At 29.9% G+C, this 23,198-nt stretch overlaps 1 protein-coding gene, 1 non-coding gene and 1 pseudogene across 2 annotated transcripts; 1 reads left to right on the plus strand and 2 right to left on the minus strand.

Moving 5' to 3' along the window:
- Positions 1-225: 225 nt before the first annotated feature.
- On the minus strand, positions 226-4,697 carry LOC108325823 (soyasapogenol B glucuronide galactosyltransferase-like; annotated as a pseudogene).
- A 7,539-nt stretch (positions 4,698-12,236) lies between these two features.
- Positions 12,237-12,308, minus strand: TRNAQ-CUG (transfer RNA glutamine (anticodon CUG)). The gene has a single exon. It is a non-coding gene; the product is annotated as a tRNA-Gln (tRNA).
- Positions 12,309-17,783: 5,475 nt separating this feature from the next.
- On the plus strand, positions 17,784-23,133 carry LOC108330913 (probable serine/threonine-protein kinase PBL16). Its single transcript, XM_017565512.2, has 6 exons — positions 17,784-18,286; positions 19,129-19,427; positions 20,068-20,203; positions 21,601-21,737; positions 22,294-22,417; positions 22,619-23,133. The coding sequence occupies exons 1-6, from the start codon at positions 18,223-18,225 to the stop codon at positions 23,002-23,004; spliced, it is 1,146 nt and encodes a 381-aa protein (XP_017421001.1). The 5' UTR covers positions 17,784-18,222; the 3' UTR covers positions 23,005-23,133.
- The last annotated feature ends 65 nt before the right edge of the window (positions 23,134-23,198 follow it).

The raw sequence follows: 23,198 nt of genomic DNA on the forward strand, positions 1-23,198 counted from the left end.
TGGTCGTTTCTGGTTTTAGTCCCTCTTTCAAAATAAGGTACAATTTGGTCCTCATTCTTTTCGAAACTTTGGTTTTAGTCCTCTAAAACTGACACCGTTAAAATTTAGCTGACGTGGCTAACGGTAGACTGACACACTATTTTTTTTCCAGTGTTTCTCACCATTTCTCCCTCTCTCTCTCTCTTCCTTCCATCACTTCATAAGAAGGAGTGGAAACCATCAACGCTACCATATCAGAAGTTGTGGGGCCCAACCCCATATCAGATAACCCTTCTTGCTTGCTTCCACCCTCTTCTCAAACTCATCCACAAGAGCCTACTTTCATCCTCATCAATTTTTCTCACCACCCAGATGAAATCATGCCCACAATCTTCAAGCCCGTAGGCTATTTCCGTAATCTGTGTGGCAGAGAAGTTGTTCATGCTCTCAAAACACACATACACAACAGAGCCCTTTTGCTTTGAATTAAGCCAAGTAAGCCAACCTACTTTCTCTCTTCCTTCTTCCACCTCTTTGTCGTGTACCCTTGAACCCTTTGTCGGAAGCATCTTGGTTCACCCATGACGAAATGGGTCCCACGTTCCAACTCTTTGTCCCCATTATTTTCCGGTAGAGTTCCTCGTAAGCTCCTTCAAAAGCATAAAAGCTTTTGAACAGTGATATGTAACTCCTCTTCTCTGATTCCTTAACCATCTTCATTAAGTGGGAGAATGGGTCATTTTGTTTCTTGAACCGTGCGGGTATCTGTGAACGCGTCATCTCCATGTTGTAGGGCAACCCAGGAATCAAAAAGCTCTCATCATCCGACTCTACCTTTTTGTGAGGCTCAAACCGTTCGAGATGGTCCATGGAACAGTGAGCAAAGTAAGTTCCACCGACGTATATGAGCCTCGGAATTCCAAACTCAGCAGCAGCATTGACACTCCAAGTGTAGAACATGTCGGAGACTAAGAAATCAGGTTTGTATTGATGCAAAAGTTGTTGGAATTAAGTTTGGATGGTCTTGTTGAGTACTTCGTAGAGTTTTCTACCTGTGTCTTTGGAAGTGGTAGCGTTGATGGTTTCCACTCCTTTTTATGAAGTGATGGAAGGAAGCGAGAGAGAGGGAGAAATGGTGAGAAACACTGAAAAAAAAATAGTGTGTCAGTCTACCGTTAGCCACGTCAGCTAAATTTTAACGGTGTTAGTTTTAGAGGACTAAAATCAAAGTTTCGAAAAGAATGAGGACCAAATTGTATCTTATTTTAAAAGAGGGACTAAAACCAGAAACGGCCAATAGTTTAGGAACTAAAAACATATTTAACCCTAAGAAAAAGGTAAAATAACTCACTTGATAAAAATAAATAAAAATTGTGGTTCACATTGCTAAAATTATTTTTCTTTTCTTAATTTTGTCCATAACGGCAAGCATTAATCATTAATCATTTAAGTTGTATTTATATTTTAAATTTTAAAATGTTATTTAACAATTTTGAGTTAATGAATTTAGTTTCAACGAGTGACTTGATAGGTCAAGTAAAATAAACTTAACATATAAATCAACTTACTTTTACTTACTTATATTAATAGGTATCCTATATTAAGCATTAATTTATTTAAGATTAAGCATTAATTATAATTAATAATTATCCTATATTAAGCATTAATTATAATTAATAGTTATTGTATTTTGCATTATTTCTTACATTCATTCTATTATATCTTAACCCACCAAATAGACTTAAAATGTGATAAAACATTAAGAAGAAAAGTTGGACATGTATTGAACTTAAATAGTAAAGTAGTACTTTGTTTATTATTTGTGTATTATATGATCATCCGGTCATGCAAAAATCGGGCAGTCGACTATCTAACAAGGAAAAAATCTACCGGTTCGGAACAATCATCAATTGATAATTGATTTGAGCAATAATAATTATTAATGGATAGTTAATAAGAATAATAGTCATTAGTTGAAAGTTAATAAAAATAATAAAAGTCATTTATTGGTAATTAATTGGTCAAACCTAATTGTAAGCCCATCATGAGATTTATAAATATATGTTTGACAACAGAGGTTAGGTAATTGATTTTGATTACTCATATTTATCACAAAACTATTGAGTAAAATCACTAACTTGTGTTAGAGTGCTTTTGACAGGTATCCACCCATACGGCTATGACAAGAAGGGGAGAGAGCGAACACATATGTTGAATGATGGAGGATCATTAGGGAATCTATGCGGTCTTCAGGACAACTTGAAGTGCTTTGAGTAAGGGACCCCAACGCCTTACCCGAAGTATTTTGGCACCCACTGTGGGGCTGAGCGGCATCCTTTGTAGCCTCAAGGAACCAAACGAGCGGTACAATGGAAAACAATCACCTAGTCGCCTGACCCCATCATTGTTGTGGTGTAACGTGTCCAACCTTAGTTTGATGGCCTTGCACAACTTCGTACCTAACAACTTATTGTATGATCGAGCGTTGTATCTTTGTTCAAGCCTTGAAAGCGTGACCAATTATCTTGGACATTCAGCCTGATCATAGCCTAATATGGCTACAATTTTCTTGAACGACCTACTCCAAGGTTGATCATCTTAGCATTATTCGTAGTCTTAAGTAAGTGGACATATTTGGCTACACATTTGTGGCATTTTTAAAGCCTCGTAAATGGCCATCTTTGGCCTCAAACTAGTACCCCTTCATCAATGGTGACAATTTGGCTTGGTGCCTTCGTTCACAGCAAGGTTATCTTAGGATTTGAATTCTTCTTTCGTTCGATACCTACTGAACAATCTCAGGCCCAACCGCTAATTGACGAGGTTACACGTTGTCTGAGTGAACCCCACTCTAGAGTTGACCAAATCAAACTCCATTCACACGTTCTACTGATGATGATGCTCAATCATGTATGCTTCGGTTCCCAACAAATCAAAGTTTCTAAAAGTGAAGCAATAAACCCAATCACTCCCCTTCCTCACTCTATACAACAACCTCTCCTCGAAAACCTTCATCTCCGCCCCCTCAAAACACCTCGTCATTATGTCAGCGCCACACCACCTGCCACCACCAGTTTCCAAACCCTGCCATCTCCCCTAGCATTGCCTACACCGCTAGACGCGTTGTCATCATAGACTGTTGTCAGTGGGACGCCCTTTCCACCATCAAAATTCCTCTCTCAAACCCTAACACTCCCCACGACACTGTTTGCGCCACCACTCCAGTTCGCTGCCACACCGCCATTTCTATTTTCACCAACGAACGCTCACCAACTTTGCACCTTATCATTGAAGGAGATCATTGCTTGCACCACATCGTTCATCCATTGCGTTCTGTTTCGATCACCACCGCACTGGTTTAGTTTTGTTCACGACACTATAGTGTTGCATGGGTAAATGTTGTACACAAACAAATTACTAATCTTAAAATTGGAAATGTTAGAATTAGTTATGCAAAGAGTGTCTGCATTATTGCAGAAGGAGTAATCGTGGATGCTCAAAGTATTCAACATGCTACAAGCTGAAAAGGGTTTGATGCATTGTCCATCAATGGCATCGAATCTAACATTAGAGAGATGCAAGGTTTTTAGGGTTGGTAAAAGCAACGATTTTGGAAGTTTCAAGGGAGGATCATTGACACAGGTGTCAAGCACAAGAGATGTCAAAGAATGGCAGGAAAAGATCAAAGGAAGAAAAAGAATTAGGTATGCCTCAAAATTATATTGTGTGGTAATTTTCAGATGTTAGGCATTGTGTTGTGCAACATAGTTTACTATCTCTATTAGGAGTTTTGGCACATTAAAACCATAGGCCTGACCAAGATTGCATAATTTTGTGGCAAAAGACCAAAAGGGATTCCAAGTTTTTGTGTGATTGTGATGTTTTTGTTTGTTAACTAGTCACACTTCGTTCCTTTTCAAGCATAGTTGTTAGGGAAGTTGGTCTTTAAGACTAGATAGAAGAAGTCGAGGGGTGGGAGAAAGAGGAGTATGATAAATCTTAAGTTTAATTTACTCATTTGTTTGTATTATAACAACCTTGAAGAGAGAATGTTCGCATATTGGGGGACATGGTCATTCCAGGGTGGTTTCTGCAATGAACCTGATAAGTTTAAGGATATAGCCTAAGCATATCTTGATCTCTCTCACGCTCAGTCAGTTGGACCTCGTATGTTTAGCCTTGTCAGGCTTCAATGGCCTTGCTCTCGTTCGAGCCTCAATTGGGCACCTCAACCCTTGTTTAGCGTATCCCGAGCGGTGCCTATCCATACAACCCCAATCATTGTCCTCAGCTCTCCTGTAGGTCACAAGGCATTAACCATTAACATCTCGATCGTGTACATCCTAATATGGATTCCTTATTTTGGTCTTCAAATGTTCAATCGAAGACCAAATGGTCTCGCTTGCTTGGCCATCCGGCCTTATAACCTAAGCTAGCTTGATATTCACTGTCTGACCTCGTAAATGTGTTATCCTGATTGGCTACACTTTTTCTGATCGTTCAAATTTGAATTGTTCCTTTTCTTCTATGCAAATGATAGGACTTTGCATATAAACCACTTGACCAACTTTGACCAACCAGCCGATAAAAAATGTTTTTCAACTCCTGTCGAACCCTTCACGGGTGGTTAGGGAACATTTTTCAACTACTGACTTACCTTCAACCAGTCGACAAAGAATATTTTCCAAACTCCTGCCAAGACCTTCATAGGTGGTCATGGAATGTTTTTCAACTCTTGACTACCTTCAACCAGCTTGTAGGGAATTTTTTCAACTCCTGTCGAGCTTTTCACGGGTGGTCAGAGAATGTTTTTCAACTCCTGTCGAGCCCTTCACAAGTGGTCAAAGAACATTTTTCAACTCCTCTCTTACCTTCAATAAGCCAACAGAGAATGTTTTTCATCTCCTATCAAGCTCTCTATGGGTGATCAAAGAACGTTTTTCAAACTACCGACTTACCTTCAACCAACTTGTAGGGAATGCTTTTTATCTCCGGCCATACTTACAACGAGTGGTCGATGAAGGTCATGATCTTGGTCAACGTACAACAACACACAAAGACAAGTGTCGAAGGTAAAAAGCATTGGAAATAGACTACCTAAAACTCTTTCGCACATTATATCATGCTTGGACTTAGGATACTGTATGACCACACGATCAAGCAAGAACCAGACAGTTGACCATCCAACGAGGAAATGACCAACTGGTCCGAAACATTCAATAATTGATAATTAATCTGAGCAATAATAGTTATTAATAGGAAGTTAATAAGAATAATAGTCAATAATTGGAAAATAATAAGAATAATGAAAGTTATTTATTGGTAATTAATGGATTAGACCTAATTAAATTCCATTATAAGATTTACAAATATATGTCTAACACGAGATTTATAAGATAAATATAATTAAATAAATAGAATTAGTGACTAGAGATAAATATAAATAAATAAATATGAAAAATGCACAATTAAAAATAAATATAAATAAATAAACTAGACAGATAAATATAAAAATAAAATATGAATAAATAAATAAATATAATATATGTTGAATGTAGAAAGTTTGTTGAGTAACAACTTGCAAACAAAACGAAAGTAAAAATATTGTGAGGGTGGGTAACGTCATGCATATAATAATGAAAATCAAGTTAGAAGGATTTCGAAATTATTTTATAACACACACCATGAGTTTATTAAATATAAAATTAAGTGTAATAAACAAATAAATAATTAATTAAATGAATATAAAAAACAAGACAAATTTTATATTTTCTTTACTCACTTGTTCAATTCCCTCTCTTATACAAAAAGATTATTTGTATATGAAAACACTTATAATATTAAAATTTGAATAATTATAGCTTGTCTTATTTTCAAGATCTTACACCCTAACTAATTCAAATGTTTTTATTTCATCAAAATATTTTTATATGAAAAAATCTTTTTAAGAACATAAAATAAAATATTATATGTTATGTGCATTTTTATAGTCAAATATTTATTATAAAATTCTCCTTTGATAATTATATCAACCGTTTAATGTTGATTCAATCGAGAAGATTACAATTTAAAGAAATAAAAAAAATCTTTTAAATATGTATGTTTTAATTATAGCTATATTCCTTTTAAACTTATTTTTTTACACTTATATATATATAAACATATGAAGTCTCTATATATTATTTTAATTTTTCTAAAACTGTTGATGAATATCTGCTGTTAGAAATGGTATAGTGTAGTAGTACTAGATTCGTTATACTATTTAGATTTCGACATTATAGACTCTTTAAATTTGTTATCCAAAATAATTTAAAGAAAAATTATAAATATAAGTAATTAATGTTTCCACCACGAAAAAAAAAACCATAAACAAAAATAAATAACTAAAGAACTCAATCATGTCACTAAATTGTGGATTCACCATTTAAGAGAATAAAATTTTAAAAGAATCAATCTCATCAAAACATATATCTAATTTCATATATATATATATATATCAAATGTCACTATAGAATCATAAATTTGTGTTGCAAAATTCAGAAAACATGAAAATGAAAAAGAAAAAAAAATGTTGATGAAGGATGAGACAAGAGGTTATAACTTTTGTCATCAAAACAATAACATTAACTTACTTTAACTTTCAAATTAATTAAGTTAATTAATAATAGTTAATAATTTGTTACGCGTCACGCTACAAACTTTTACAACGAATATTTCTTTTAGATAAACTATTTAAAATATTCTATAAATACTTTTAGAATGCTCTTTTTAAATATTATTAATATTTTTTTCCAAAGTTTGGTTATTTTTTGTTTTTCTTTAAATACTTTATCATGTTTGAATCCTTTTAAAGTCCCGATCAGTTTGAGTTTGAGTTTGTGTGTAAAAAGTATAAAAATATGTTTTGTAAGCATTGTTTTTTTTTCTAGCTTCACAATCGGTTAGAATTATCCGAGCTAAGCTTGAGAATGACTCAAATGAAGGTTTTTATATTTTTTATATTTCAAATTGAACACTGAATTTGATCGTTCACAATTTCGACTTTAATGATATTTAATGTTATATATATATATATATATATATATATATATATATATATATATATATATATATATATATATATATATATATATAATATTATTATCATGCGTTTAATTCTCTGACTTCGTTTTAAAACAACTACAACTTATTAAATGAGTTTTAATGTATTCGAGTTATTAATTCAATCCAGTAAATTGTATTTATTTAAGCAGGTGATGTATTAAATTCAATAATAAGTACACATTAAAATTAAGAGTTAAAAAGTTTATAGCATTTTATTCTTTGAATAATTGTATGCATATTTCATTGTTTTATGTTACATTTTAGTGAGTGTGACTTTAGTATACATACAAAGTTATGATTAATATTATTGTATGTTATTAATTGATTATTTATTATATTTTAATGGCAATTGATTAAATCACTTATTAGAAATCACTCACAATATATTTTTATCAATCATAGTTATGTATTAATTTTAAATAAAATAAAAAAATACATGTATTATATACTGAACTCTATTAATGGGAATCTTTTTAAGTAATAATGAATATTAAATTATAGCTTTTAATAATACATGATAATTAATAAACTAAATATACTTTATTAATTGTATGATAGTATAACATAATAAATTTAGTTGAATAAGCACGAAGCATCCCATATATACAAAAGAGTCACTCAATATCAATAGAATTACTCTAATAATTAAAGCATTATCATAACTCATATTAAACATAAATATTTATTAGATAGGTATGCTTCATGTATTACATTATTGTTCAATATTTTACATTTTTTAAAACAAAATACTAAAACAATTGAAAAGGAGACAATGTAAAACAATATATCATAAGTAGTTTATGCTATCTAGACCCCTATTACTATCTTAATGTCAACGTTTTTCATTAGCATTAACCTTTTATTCACGTATAACATATGATCATCACATATAGATAAAACCACAACAATCACAAAAGATAATGGTTAGCTAGAGTCGTATAATAAAATATATTCTTTAACTATAAATTACCACGTGTGATAAATTAAATCTCTTATTAACCATACGTATAAAATCGATATAAAAGTTAATTCAATGTTAAAATTTACACATATATAAAGTAATATAATTCTCCATTTATATAATTTTATTTCAAGAACATTGTAAATGTGTTAAGGGTTTAGGTTTGGAACCTTGTTCATCTAAAGTGTTTGGCTTCAATGCTCATTTGTATTGTGGGATATCTTCAAGTTTTACTTCTTATACACAATTACGAAACCAAGTTAATAATTTCATTTTTTTAATATAAAACTAAGACTTATAGTCAATTATTAGTTCACACGAGACTCTTAAGTTGTACATTTCAGTTTCAACTAGTTATCAACACTATTGACCAGAACGTTAAGTTTGATTATTTTGACGGATTAACTTTATTATGAATCAAGTATGTGTGTGTGTATTTGTGTGTTTGTGTCTACGTGTCTATGTTTGTGTTTGTGTCTGTGTTTGTATGTGTGCATGTGTATATGTGTGTGTGTGTGTGTGCGTGTGTGTGTGCACACGTGTGTTGTGTGTGTGTGTTGGGGGGGTGTGTGTGTGTATGGGTTGAAACATATTTTAAAATTTGTTTTAAATATTATCTTGACCTTTTATCATTAATGTGATGTTGTCTATATCATAAATGACGATCCATCTCTTATGGATGTTTGCCACAAATTAAAAAAAGATAATGATTATTTATCTCTTTTGGATTCTTTTGAAGTATCATACTAGATCAAAGTTGTTCAGTTTGATCTGGTTGCAAAATCATTGAGTTTGACGATTTTGAGTTTGATTTAAGTTTGTATTATTATTTTTTCATGTTGTCAAATGCTGACAGTTTGATTAATTTGATTGTTATAAAATAGGTTTACTCATTGACATCACAAGTCAATGAAGTGAAGACAATGCTGAATTTCTTTTGTACAAAACTATTAAGGAGAATTGCCTCTTTCTTATGTTTCATCCATCATCGGTGATATATATATTAGATTGTAATGAATGTTACCTAATTATGATTATTTTTTAGGTGAGATATCTGATCAAGAGAGTGTTCTCAATGAAAAAACAAATGATTTCGATCAAGATTGATAATTGAATAATGATATTAGACTTTTATTTAGTTTGACTTTATAAGTATAAGAAGAGAGATGTTATAATATCTCACTAATTTGATGTTTAAACTTTATTATTTACTTTGATCTTATAGACCATGTTTATTGTTTTTATGAACCTTATATCTAGTTATAAACAAATGTCAAAATTTTAGAATTGTTGCTTTTTATTTCACATGTTTTAGGAATTATATTTAGAAAGTGCCATAAATAAAATTTAAGAAATTTGAAACACTAGGTAAAAACATTAATAAATAATAAATTGCATTACATGGACAAAAAACACTAAAAAAACTCAATACCATCTCATACTATATAAAGATATAAAATAGTTGACAGGTTTGAAAAATCCCATTCAAGTAAATAAGAATGGTTATGAAATAGCATGTATTACTTTACCAGAAATTAGTCAAAACAGTTAGTAATTAGTTAATGATGTTGTTTATTTTTTTGGAAAAAAAAAAAACTACCATTAACATTTTTAGTGGAGGTTAAAATCATCAAAAATATCAAAAGTAACTCCTGTTAAAAATTATTTCTCTAGTATATAAAAATCTCTTTTTCCTCATTTTTCTATGTATGTAATTTTGTATTTTCTATTTGAGTTCTCTACACTATCTTTTAAATCATGTCTTCTTTAAAATTTGTTTATACTTCTTAAATAATCAAAGTATTCGTTAATATATGATTTAATTATTCAGCAGGTCCCATTTTAGGTTATAATCTCAAAATAGTCTTGTTTTTTTTTTTGGCGTCTTTATTAGGTTTTTATTTTGTGAAAATTGTAACAATTGGACCTCTGTCGTTAAATTAGGCTTAACGGCGTTAATATGTGGTTGACGTGGCACGGTGAACTATCTTTTTAATTGACGTGACTCAAAGATTTGGATTTGGGTTCTTTCTAAAACTGTGAGAAAAGTTTGTTCTAATTATATCTTTATACTTTGGAAATTCATGAAATTATTTTTTAACATGATAATATTTTTTGGTCAGGATTTCATTTTAAACACATAACAAATTATTTAATTTAAAAGCTAAAATTGATTTTCCACGTCAGCTTCTTCTTTCATAGATTAGGCTTCTCCCTTAAAGTTCCACCAGAGACTTCTCCCTCTCCTCCAATTTGTCATTCATCTTTCATCTTCACACCTTCAATTCTTATACCAGACAAAGAACATTCCCTGATTCATCTCCAACCCACCCAAACCTCACTCATTATAGAAAGCACCAAAACCTCACGCATCAAATAAAAAAAAAACAGTTGCTGGATTCGATTAACAAGATCCGATTAATTTCACAATTTCCTCTGTTCCTCACTCATAAGTTGTTGGAGTCTCTGCTTGAGAGCGGGGCCGTGGTGGCCATCGTTCTGAGGGTTTATGAAGACCATGGAACAAGGCGAGGTGGTAGAATCTTCGCCGTTAGTGCGGGGTCCTGAAGGCGAATGGAACCAAACGGGGTAGAGCGACGACGGCAGAGAAAATCACAACAACACAACACATCATCTTCCAAGGAGAACACCATGTGAAACAAGACAATATATGACCCCTAACCAAACATTTACTGACCTGTGACTCGAGATTCCAAGGGAAAAAGGTCTCACAACTCCAACGACCACATGATGGAGGCTCACTGTCAACGTCAACGATTAATAAAACCCTAAATCCCCAAATTGATATCCCAATTTGTGAAATTGATTGAACTTTGCATGAACCTTACAATGTCAAAACCAACTTCTCCCAGTTTCAATCCCTGATTCGATAAAATTCAATCCCAATCCCAATATTTCATTCCTACTTACCATTTCTTTGTTTTAAAAAAAATATATCCACTTTCGAGCTAGGTGTCCCTACTAATGTCAGCCACGTCAATTAAAAAGATAGTCTACCTTGCCACGTCAACCACAGATTAACATTGTTGGGTCTAATTTAACGGCATGAGCCCAATTGTTCCAATTTTTACAAAATAAAGACTCAATTAAGATGCCAAAAAAGAACATGACCAATTTGAGATTCCCAAAAATGAGACCTGCTGAAGGATTAAACCTATATATATATTATAAAAAGTTTATTTATAATGTGAAAACTTCATTAATTCTCTTTAGAACTTTATCCTAGGTTGGTTATAAAATTTTATTCTCTCATCTCATCTCTACTAATGTAGTTCTTAGCTAAAAAAATTTGGCTCAATTTTTGTTCCTAATATTAGGCTTTAAATTTGGTGTGACTTAACCATTATTTGGAGTTCATGCACTCTTCCAGTAAAAGAAATAATGTATATTATAAATTTGTTCAATTATATTAGATTTAATAATGAGTTTCAATATGAAGTTTACTATGTAGATCTATACAAGTAAGAGTCATTTATTGCCTCAAAATTATCTCACACAGATCACCAAAATATAACTAGACATATTAAAAATATGTTTTTCATAATGAGCAAAAAATACTTTGTATAAACTAAAAAATAATTAAATAACTTTTAAATTTTATTATCATGGAAACAAAATTGTATGTACTTTTCACATGCAATATGAAATTACTTATAAATAAAATAAGTTGTATTCTTCTACACATTTTCTGCTTATTTTTCTTTCATGGTCTTATGTATATTTTATGAATCATTTACGTCCTCTCACAATAACCTCACTACAAATAATCAATTATATAACTACTATTATCTTCTTCTTTTTTAAATTTAGATAGACAAAATGTCTCCTTTTCACTAATTTGATATGATAAACTTGTAATCTTAAACATATACGCATTAGAATACTAGTTTATAATTTAAGTTAGTTCACATGGTAATATGCATTCATAAAGCGTACTATTTAATCGTCGTGGTACATCTTTTAAGAAATATTTACAATTTGTTTTAATTTGAAAAAATAATAAAAATAATTTTGGAAATATTAACATTATATTTAAGAGGAGTGATAACTTAATTTGTGGTGACACCACATAAAACTTTACTCTATAAGATTTTGTTTAATATATATTATTATAAATATATTACCAAAAAATATAGCTATAGAACATATATACAATTTTTTCAATTGAAAAAGGTCCTACCGAGATTTGAACTCGGGTTACTGGATTCAGAGTCCAATGTCCTGACCACTAGACCATAGGACCGTGTTGTTTAGGTCCTTAGAAAAAATATACATAACCCGTAGGTATTTTGAGTATAAAGCATGGATAAGAGAATTGTGGATCTATATTATTTTCTTCCAAACACATAATTACTAGTGTGATTTGAGTTAAGTTCCACCACAAAATTATTACAGGTTGGAAATAACATTGAGTTTTATATATTTAATTCATTTTTTAATGTTTCTATGTTCATTTTATGAATATATCAATTTATTTTATATAGTTTGAAGTTAGAATACTAGTTAATATAATTGTAAATTTTTATTTAATTAATATTTTAGTTTCTATATTTAACTAATTAATTTAATAGAATTCTTTAAATTTTTTTATTGAGTTTTAATTTTATTTAAAATGATTTAATGTGATTTCATTTGTTAAATTGATATTATTTGAAAGAGAATTCGTATTAGTCCAAACTATCTTCTTCTTCAACATCTTTTTTGGTTATACAATTCCACCATCCATACGACCAATAACTATCACCATCACCACCACTTATGACAATTTTGTATAACTATCTAAACTTTGCTCCCAATAGTTCGATAATGTGATCATGGTGATAACTTCGAACTCATTCATTTCTTTTGTCACACTTCGAATCCTATAACTTTTTTATTTTCATGTCTTTTATCTTTATCTTTTTCCTTATATTAATTGTTTCTTTTTTCAACCTATCTTCCTCAAGTGTGCTATTTTAAGATTTATTATTTATATTTGTATTTTGTTTCAGTATATAAATGAGTAGGGTCAAGAAACACACCTTTCTATTATCACATTCTCTTCCTTCTTGTTGTTGAATCACTTGCCCCAATTTCTTCAAGTCCGAATCGAGCGGTAGGTACCTACTAAAGACACTCTGACGCTCAAGTCAGATTTTAATGAATAAACCTAATTCATAATTAAGTATAAGAACTTAATTAAGCTAATTTTACCTTTGTAGCTTACCCTTATATTTATAGGTATCTTTTGGACCTTAAATTGATGTTAGCCCAATAATACAGATATTTTGTGGACCTTACATTGATGTTGGCCCAACAATACTAATATATACGTTTCTCATAGGTACTCGCTTATTACCTTGTTAATCGATTGGATCAGACACCATACTATACATATTTCATTGACGTTGAAAAGATGGTTTGTTGGGTATAGTCAATAAAAATCTCCTTTCATACTTCTTAAATGTTTTTTTTTCACGATCACATTATGACAATACAAATTTGTTGTTGTTATTCTTCCAAAAGCTAAGGACAAACCACAATGAGAGAAATAAGTATTTATCACGATCTTAACATAAAGTGGGTGAGTAGAGTTTGAAGAGTTCAGGAAAGATAGGATGTCATTGAAGTGGTGTTGGTGATGGATGTCATCGAGATGGATGTTGAGACTGTGTTGCAAAAAAAGATGAAGATATAAAAGAGTTTAGACAATGAGAATGAATGTTGAGTTTGTGTTGTCAAAATAGACGAAGAGATAAAAAAGTTTAGACAACGTAATCAATTTTTTGAGTATTGTTAATACTGATTTAATGAAACAAATAAACTTAAATCATTTTAAATCACCTTGAATAATTTTAAATAAAACTATAATTAAATTAATTATAAGAAAATTTTAAGAAATCACGTTAAATAAACTCTCTAAATACAGATATCAAAATATTCATTCAACCTAATTTTTTTAATAAATAATTTTTTCAATATAATAAGTATTGGTATATTTATTTTTCAGAGTAATAAGAAAAAAAAAAGATTCTTAATGCAATCAATTTAATTTTGTAAATTTTGCTAGTAGTTAACATAATCATTATCACATGTATTTATTAAATAAGAAAAATAATATATATTTTTTTCTATAACAATATCTTACGGTTACTAAATATTAAACACGTGTTTAATTATTTCAACCGTTAATAAAATTTAAAAATTGTTTCACTAAAATGATGAGTTTTTCTTGTATATTAAAGATGAGATACATTAATAATTGTTAAATTGAACTAACTTTTTTTTTTCATTTTAAAGTTTAACTTTCAAAAGTTAATTTTTAAAATAATATATATTTAAAATAAGATGCATGCTTATTAAATTGTTATAACAAGTTTCACTACTAAACTATTAAAAATATAAAAGCCAACATAAATTATATAAATTATATGTTTAAAAATGCAGATAATTTTATTCAAAATCAATGTTACAAAAGTTGAGCCAAACATGTAACGTTGTTGGATTTGTGTAACTAGTCTTATGTGCTGCACTACTTCACAAAACCATGGGTTATGTCGTGTTCTGTGGTGCATTGACTTTTCACAAGACCTTTTAAAAAAGTTGTTAATATAATATAATTTTGGTATAAAATATTAGGGTTAATAGAATAATTTTAGAAGATTACTACATACACTATTTTCCATTTTTGTTTTTCTCGCATCATAAATCCTTTTTCAATTTTAGAAAATGTACTAGGTTAAAAAGGATAAAGAAACATCACTAAATAAAAAATATATAAGCTATAAGTAAAAGGAAAGTTGAAGATATTTAGTTGATAAGATATAAAATATGAGTGAAATAAATAAAAAGATTAATGTGATGGGTTACACTAGTTTCAAAATTAAATATACACTTTATTATGAATAAAAAATCATGGAAATGCAAAAGGTGGAGAATGTGAGTGAAAAAGACTATACTTCCAACTCAAAACAAAATTACATATAATTTCATATGTGCATGGCAAGTTTGGTGCAATTCAAATAAATAAAGACAAATAAAGGTTTGAAGAAGTGGAAATATTTATTTATTTATTTATACCAATAACTTTATTTCTTTGAATACTCCCTTTTTGTCCTGACTGAATTTAATGATTTTATATATTTTATTTATATATTTTCAATTTCAAATTTTAATAACCTGCCGACGAGCATACAAGGATCATACTTACCGGGAAATAAATAAATAAAATAGGTAAATTAATTAAAAAAAATTAATCTAAAACTAAAATAAATAATAACCATGGTATAATAAGTATTGATATTTTTAGTATAATAAGAAAAAAGTTATAACCTTAATATAATAATTTTAATTTCATTAACTTTATTTTAAAATCATCACCAAACCTTATTGTAAATCTAAAAAAATCATACAAACAGTTAGCTAGCTAACTTTGTTGTTATTTTTTAAATAGTGATTTTTTTTAATTAGAATTGTATTTCCAAATTAAAAAGAAAAAAAAACAGTATATTATTTTTTAACGACTAGAATCGAAATCAGAAAATGTTAGAAAGGAAATATATATATATATATATATATATATATATATATATATATATATATATTATCAACTATATATTTATTCATAACCCAAACAATGTCAAAGTTCAACTTTTCTCTGGTTAAGTTCCTATAGAATTAAAAAAATTCGTGTTTCATCAATGTATTCAAAATTTCAATACCAAATTTCATAGGACATAATGTCATCATCTTTTTATTAACCTCAACGAAAATAGAAAATAAAGTGAATTTCAAGATCTTTGTATGACAATTATGAAAAATTGTCCTAAAAAATATTAAAAAAAATTGAATTTTTTTCACCTTATCCATATGAAGGTTAATTCTAGAATCCACATAAACAGTACATTTAACATATTATGAAATGTCTCTGTCTACTAATTATAAAATTCGACCGTATTATATATATATATTGAGTAATAAAGTGACAATTAGGGCAAAACAAAATTGTTAGGCAAAAGTTGGTAAATGATGATGTATATGAACATTGTTTGATTGTGGGGCTGAAAATATATACATAAATAATTTTATTTGACATAATTTTTTATATTTATTTGATATTACTTTTTTATTTTTTATTTTATTATTTTTTAAATATATATAAAAATTCATATTTTTATTATCATTTTGCTATTATAATATATATTAAATGAATGTAAATATATGTGATTTTATTATTATTATTTTATATCTTTATAAAACTATTCAAGTTTTAATAACAATGGGGTCATCAATTTAGTTTGGAGAAACAAAAATAATTCTGTCATAACAAATTGAATCACTTTTCAATGAAACCAATTAATCTAATACACTCTTCAAATTCAAATTATCCTCACAGTTGCTTCCTAAAACTAAAAGCACACTCAATTTTTTTTTAAAGTATTTACTTTAAAAACACTGCAGTCGTATATCCTATTTCTTTAATATGTGGCTTGTCCTATTAATGTAAAAATGTTATTTTTTTTAAATAATTACATTTATTTGAAAGATAATATTTTTATTTTACATATCAAACATCACCGTCCGGACACCAGTTGAAACATTAGTATAAACAAGTAGATAAAGCAGAGTACAGATTAATATTATATAGTACATGGTTTTCTTGGACTGATTACTTAGTGCATTTATTTATATATATATATATATATATATATATATATATATATATATATATGTATTATTAAATATCATTGGTTAAGAAGGACTATTAAAGTGTATGTTCATTTGAATAAACAAATAAGACAAATATCAGCATGATAATTAGTAGGCATATTTCTTTTTGGCCTACATTTGTCATAAAGATAATTAAATGTGCCATGAAAGTGCATGCATCTTGTAAGAGAAACATTTTAATAAGAATGAAAGGAAAGAAAAAAAAATACAATATAAACACACGTTTGTAGACATATGCTTTTGAAGGATTTAATGAAAGTTATATTAATAGATACTCTACTATCATTTTTTAGTTGTTCATAGTTGTTTTCTCAGGTGGTTTATTATTTTTTTAAGATATTCTTTCAAATTGTCCATTCAGGCTGTTTTTTCAAGTTATTCACTCAGGTTGTCCTTTTAAGTTCCTCCAACCAAACCGTCCTTCTAGGTCGTCCACCCAGGTCATGTCTAATTGTGATGACTCATTAAGTTCTTAATGCAGATTAGTGTGATTGGATCGTCATTAAACACGAAAGGTAAAGGTTCATCACAACCAGTATAAAGAAATGTATCAGGTATGACTTTAGAGAATTATACACAATATATGCATAAGTTGTTGTCAATCATTCAGTTATATTACTAACTTTGAACATTGAAGTGTCTTTAACAAGTAAAAGATTTTAATCCTATACTCGAAACACTTTTGATTGAAAAGAAAAAGAAAGAAAAAAAGATAAAATTTATCAAGTGAATTTTAATAAACTTTAATTATGATTTTGAAATTATGTTAATTTCAATTTAATCACACAAAATCATTTATAAACTAAAACCAATCAGTAAAATGATATTTTACTACCATTTATGCATTGTAATTTTAGTTTATCTGAATGATCGATGTGGGAGTTTTGGAAGAAGAATAAAAAAAAATGGTTAGGTGTGGTGGTTGCAAGTTTGTGTGTGGAAGAGAATAAGGTGTAATTGGAGAGAAGCGTGAAGAAAGACAAAGAGAAAGAGGAAGAGAGTGATGGAAAAAGATTGGTGGGTTTGCATTATCAAAAACATGCACCTTCTATGTGCGCACTACCATCAAAGTGCACAAACCCACATTTTGAATCACTACAACCCAGTCGATGTGGGCCCTTCCATCTTCCCCCATAGCCAAGCCAACACCCACCTCATCAACATCATTGCCATCTCTGAATTATCCCCCACTCTTACCTTTCTGTCACCAAAAGATATGTCCCCTTTCACATTTCATCACAACACTTAACCATCTTGTTTTTCTCCTCTATACTTCCTTCCTTTTCTCATTTCTCTCTCTGTTTCCTCCTAAATCTCACCCTTGTTTCTTCAGGAGTGAGATATCAACACACAAAAAAGAGAAAAAGGTAACAAAAGTTTGGTTTTTGTGATGAGGGGTTGGTAAAGGAGCTGCTGCTGCTACAAAGGGTGTGTTTGGATTTGGTATAATGGGTAACTGCTGGTGTAGATGGGAGTCATCAGATTATAGAGTCTCATCCAATGTAAAGTCAGGTTGGTTTACCAACAAAAAAACCTTGCCTTTCTCTGTTTTGGATATTTTCTATGATTTTGCTGTTTATAAATGCTTTTAGAGTATGTTTTCTCCGAGTTCTTGACAAAAATCTTTCTTTATTTTTCAATATTTTGTCTTTTGTTAAGTGTTGTTCTCAAGGATTTCATGTTTTGGAGCCTTGATCACCCTTTCATCAGGTTCTTTTTCACTGAAATTTTTCTGTGTTACTGTTATTAAATCATTTGAATCTTGTCTCAGTTTCATATATCTCATCCTTGTAGGCAAGTTGATGTTTTGCAAATCATTGGAAGACAAAGAGAACAAAAAATAACAAAAATCTGCATATATGAGTTACATGTTGTCTTTACAAAATCTTTTTAACTTTTCTAAAGTTTCTGTATTGTAGAATCTGTTAACATAACCCCTAATCACTTTTTCTTTATGTGTCAAAAAGTGGGTCTACATGTAAATGTAATTCTTACGTGTTCAGTCTTATCTTAACTAAATTTCTAAGAAATTGGATGAGGGTTTTCAGAATATAGTGCTCTCCTTCACAATTATAATATATTCCCAGCATCCATTGCTTTTGAAACAGTATACTAATTTTCTTCTCTTCATCCAATAAAAGAAAAGAAGTTTATGCAGACTTCCTAATCTTTCTGCATGATACAAAAAACGTTTCAGTATTCATTTTTCTCTTTCTGCATGATCTGTGTTGACTGCTTAATGTAACATCTGGTTGGTTTTTCTGAGAGTGACTGCTTAAAGTAATCTGTTTTCATGGTTTAAAAGTGCATATCATGGTTTGTTCTCATTTCTCTTATTGTTGATTCACGAAAAGAACAAAACCAGGTAACGAAGCAAAGGAATGATCATGATAGCAAGTTGCCATCAAACCCTGAGGAAGTAGAAGACCTACGGCGTGACTCAGCTGCAAATCCATTGATTGTATTCACTTACGATGAGTTGAAGATAATCACTGCAAATTTTAGGCCAGATCGTGTGTTGGGGGGAGGAGGATTTGGAAGTGTGTACAAAGGGTTCATTTCTGAGGAGTTAAGGCAGGGTCTTCCTACTCTTGCTGTAGCTGTTAAGGTTCATGATGGTGACAACAGTCATCAAGGCCACAGAGAATGGCTGGTATACTTTTTTCTCTTTCTGCATATTATTTTCTATCAAATGATCTATCTGCAAAATCATCATGCTTCACATGCTATGTTTATGCTCCTATGAGCACATACTAGTATAATATAAGTTGATAACACTTAATTAGTAATTTAATTTGATTGATTTTTATCTTTATATTTTCTTTTACTCAATTAAGTTACTATTTCCTTAAAAAACATTAAATTGAGTTCTTATTTTTACAAAGAAGACTTCATATGTTGTGACTCTTTCTATTAACCGTTAACCGTCATCTGAAAAGTGTCATGTGTTAAAATCTTAATCATCTTTTATTTGGAAAATACCATGTGTTAAAATCATACGAGTTTCATGATAGAAGATGACTCATAAAAAATAAATACCATGTGTTAAAATCATACGAGTTTCATGATAGAAAATGACTCAAATTGTAACACATAACACTTTTAAATGATATTAACACTAATTTAACCAATTTAATAGAAGGGATCACATTAGTAATTTTACAAAAATAGAGACTTCATTGATTAAAAAACAAATGTAAGGATCAAATTACTAATTAAGGTTAGTTGCTAATGTAACAAGACAAAGTTATTGTTGTAAGGTTAACTAAATTAAGATTTTGGTTGGTTTGTAGGCAGAAGTGATATTTTTGGGACAGCTTTCACATTCAAATCTAGTGAAATTAGTTGGATACTGCTGCGAGGATGAACATAGAGTACTGATATATGAGTACATGTCTCGGGGAAGTGTGGAACACAACTTGTTCTCAAGTAAGTATATCATGTCACCTTTCTTTGAATATTAAAATTTGTTGTAGATTCTCTGTCCCCAAATCATAATATATAAGTATACTAAAAAAATGTTACTTTGGTTGTGTAGAATCATTTATCATTACTTTTTACTAGCTTTTCCTTTTGTGTTTTCTCCGACAATGTTGACATTTAAAGGGAGGAATTTAAAGATGAAGTGATTTTGGTTCCATTTGGTAGCTTCGTCGAAAAACAGCTAGTGATGGAAGTTTTGGGCGTTGGTTCTTTGTCACTTCACTAAGACATGTGGTTCGATTTGATAAAGACATAAGTTTGACATTAACGTAAGGAAATAAAGTGTTGTTTTTAGTTAAAGGGTTCCTGAGGTTGCCCTATAGACAAGGGTTTTCTTGTCGGCTGAAATCACTTGTATGGGCATTTCCTTGCTCACATCCCATAGGATAAATTTGAAATATTCAAATTTATGGGAGTGTATGCTGAAATTATGGGGGTGAGAAAGAAATGCCCACTTATATTTGAATAAGCCCATTAAGTGATAATATTCCAAATACGACATCTTTTGAGGAGACAAGTGCGTGACAAACTATATTAGTTTTAAGCCGAAAGACTTCGTAAACGTCACCGTTTATCACAATTTCTTTTAAATAATTCAATTATTAGTTTATACATACATCCATACATAAATTTATAAATAGTTGTAAGATGACGTGGAAAAAGTATAACTATATAAATTTGATTATACAAATAAATTTTGCATTTTTGAGACAAAAATACATTATTACGTAGTTATAATTTTAGTTTTTTTTTTTAAATAATTAATTTCTTAGTAAAAATTTTAGTACTTCTATTTGTTTTTTAAAATTTGTATATGATTTTAAATTTGGACATTTATTTAAAATACTGCTACATTAAATTTATGCTTTTACAAATTTTAATGTATAATTTTGACATATTATTATACTAAATATAAAAAAGAAATGCAATATTATTTGTTTCAGTAAAATTAAAATAAGTAATAATAGGTAGAATTAAATTAAGGATAGTAAAAATATATATTCAGATACAAAGAATAGTAATGTAAACTAAAAGCCAGTTAAAGTAGTTTATAACTTTAACTTACAACTTATAAACTCTTAAAATAAACTACTTTAATATACTTATAAAACACTTTTGTACTGACTAAATAAACTTATAAACTAATCAAATAGCTAACTTATTGATCTTACTAAATATTCTCAAAAACATATTATCACCACGAACTATATAATCATAAAGTCCACCACTAGTGTTCAAAAATAAAATTATTTGAGTTTTTTATTCAACAAAAAAAGACAATTTAATGCTTATTATGGTGTTTTTGTTTGTATATCTAATGCTTGTTCACTTAACTGTCCCAGAAATCTTGCTTCCCATGCCATGGTCCATAAGAATGAAGATTGCATTTGGTGCAGCTAAGGGACTTGCATTTCTCCATGAAGCAGAGAAACCTGTCATCTATCGTGATTTCAAGACATCAAATATTTTATTGGACCAGGTCAGCAACTTTAAATATATCAGCTCAAAATAAAAAAAAAAGATAAAAAACATATTATTTCTCTCACAATTAATAGTTTCACATCATTTACGAATTGAGGTGAAACACAATTTAAATTCTTTCTTTCGCCTCTAAAACGCTTTTTAAAGACAAAAGGTGACGAAACTCCAGTCTTCAAAAGAGATAACACTTCAGATGTATAGTTATTCATCCTAATGAGTTGGACTACAAACTACCATCATAAGATAGAATACATTTTGTCAAGAATCCATGTGTGTCCAAGTTTCACAGTGAAGTAAAGTCCCATTAACCTATTGTCTTAAGGTTTTGGATAAAAAATAATGTTAATCCTTTATGTAATTGAATTCATATTAGTGAACCTCCTCCTCAATCAACCCAACACATTTATCGTAGCAAAACACAAAACTGTTATGCCAAGACAGAATACTTTAGCAAGCAAACTATAGAAAAGAAGCTTTAGTCACAGATTGGAGTTGCTACAAACTTAAACATTGGTTTGAATTAACCATCTTGGTTTTTTATGTTACAAAAACAGGACTACAATGCAAAACTTTCTGATTTTGGCCTTGCCAAGGATGGACCAGTTGGAGACAAATCACATGTTTCTACTAGAGTAATGGGAACATATGGTTATGCAGCACCTGAATACATAATGACAGGTAAAGTATATTCTGAACCCAGAATTCTGTATTCAAGTGAAACCAAGTTCACATTTTTACTACTAATAAACCAAGAGCTTTAAGATAATTGTCCTAGAATTCAACAAACTCATCAGTCACATATTATACTATCAGTGTGTTGAAATTAAAGTCTTGTTGGTATAATACAAACTGACAACATAATCATATGTTGTTGTGCAGGTCATCTGACTCCTAGAAGTGATGTTTACAGTTATGGGGTTGTTCTGCTTGAACTTCTGACAGGAAGAAAATCTTTAGACAAGTTAAGACCTGCTAGAGAGCAGAATCTCACAGAATGGGCTGTTCCTTTGCTGAAGGAAAAGAAGAAATTTCTAAACATAATAGATCCAAGGTTGGATGGTGATTATCCGATTAAAGCAGTTCACAAGGCTGCAATGCTTGCATATCATTGCTTGAACCGCAATCCAAAAGCAAGGCCTCTGATGAGAGATATTGTGGACTCATTGGAGCCATTGCAGGCATACACAGAGGTTCCTGTTGGAAAAACAGTGACCATAATCAGTGAGGTTCCTGAATCTGGTTTGAAAATGAAAGATGCAAAATGACTTTAAAGAGGGTGTTGTTGTAGGTTCTCAGTTTCATTTCTCATGTTCTTTTGGAGATAGTTTTTGCCATAACTTGTGTTTATAAACATGACATATAGGCAATTTCATTTTGTTCTATCCCTTTCTTTGCTTTTCAACATGGTCTTCATATCAGTGCAACTGGATTACTGTATGAACTGATATTAATTTCAACA

The sequence above is a fragment of the Vigna angularis genome, chromosome 1 (genome assembly GCF_016808095.1).
Source record: "Vigna angularis cultivar LongXiaoDou No.4 chromosome 1, ASM1680809v1, whole genome shotgun sequence".
NCBI lineage: Eukaryota > Viridiplantae > Streptophyta > Magnoliopsida > Fabales > Fabaceae > Vigna > Vigna angularis.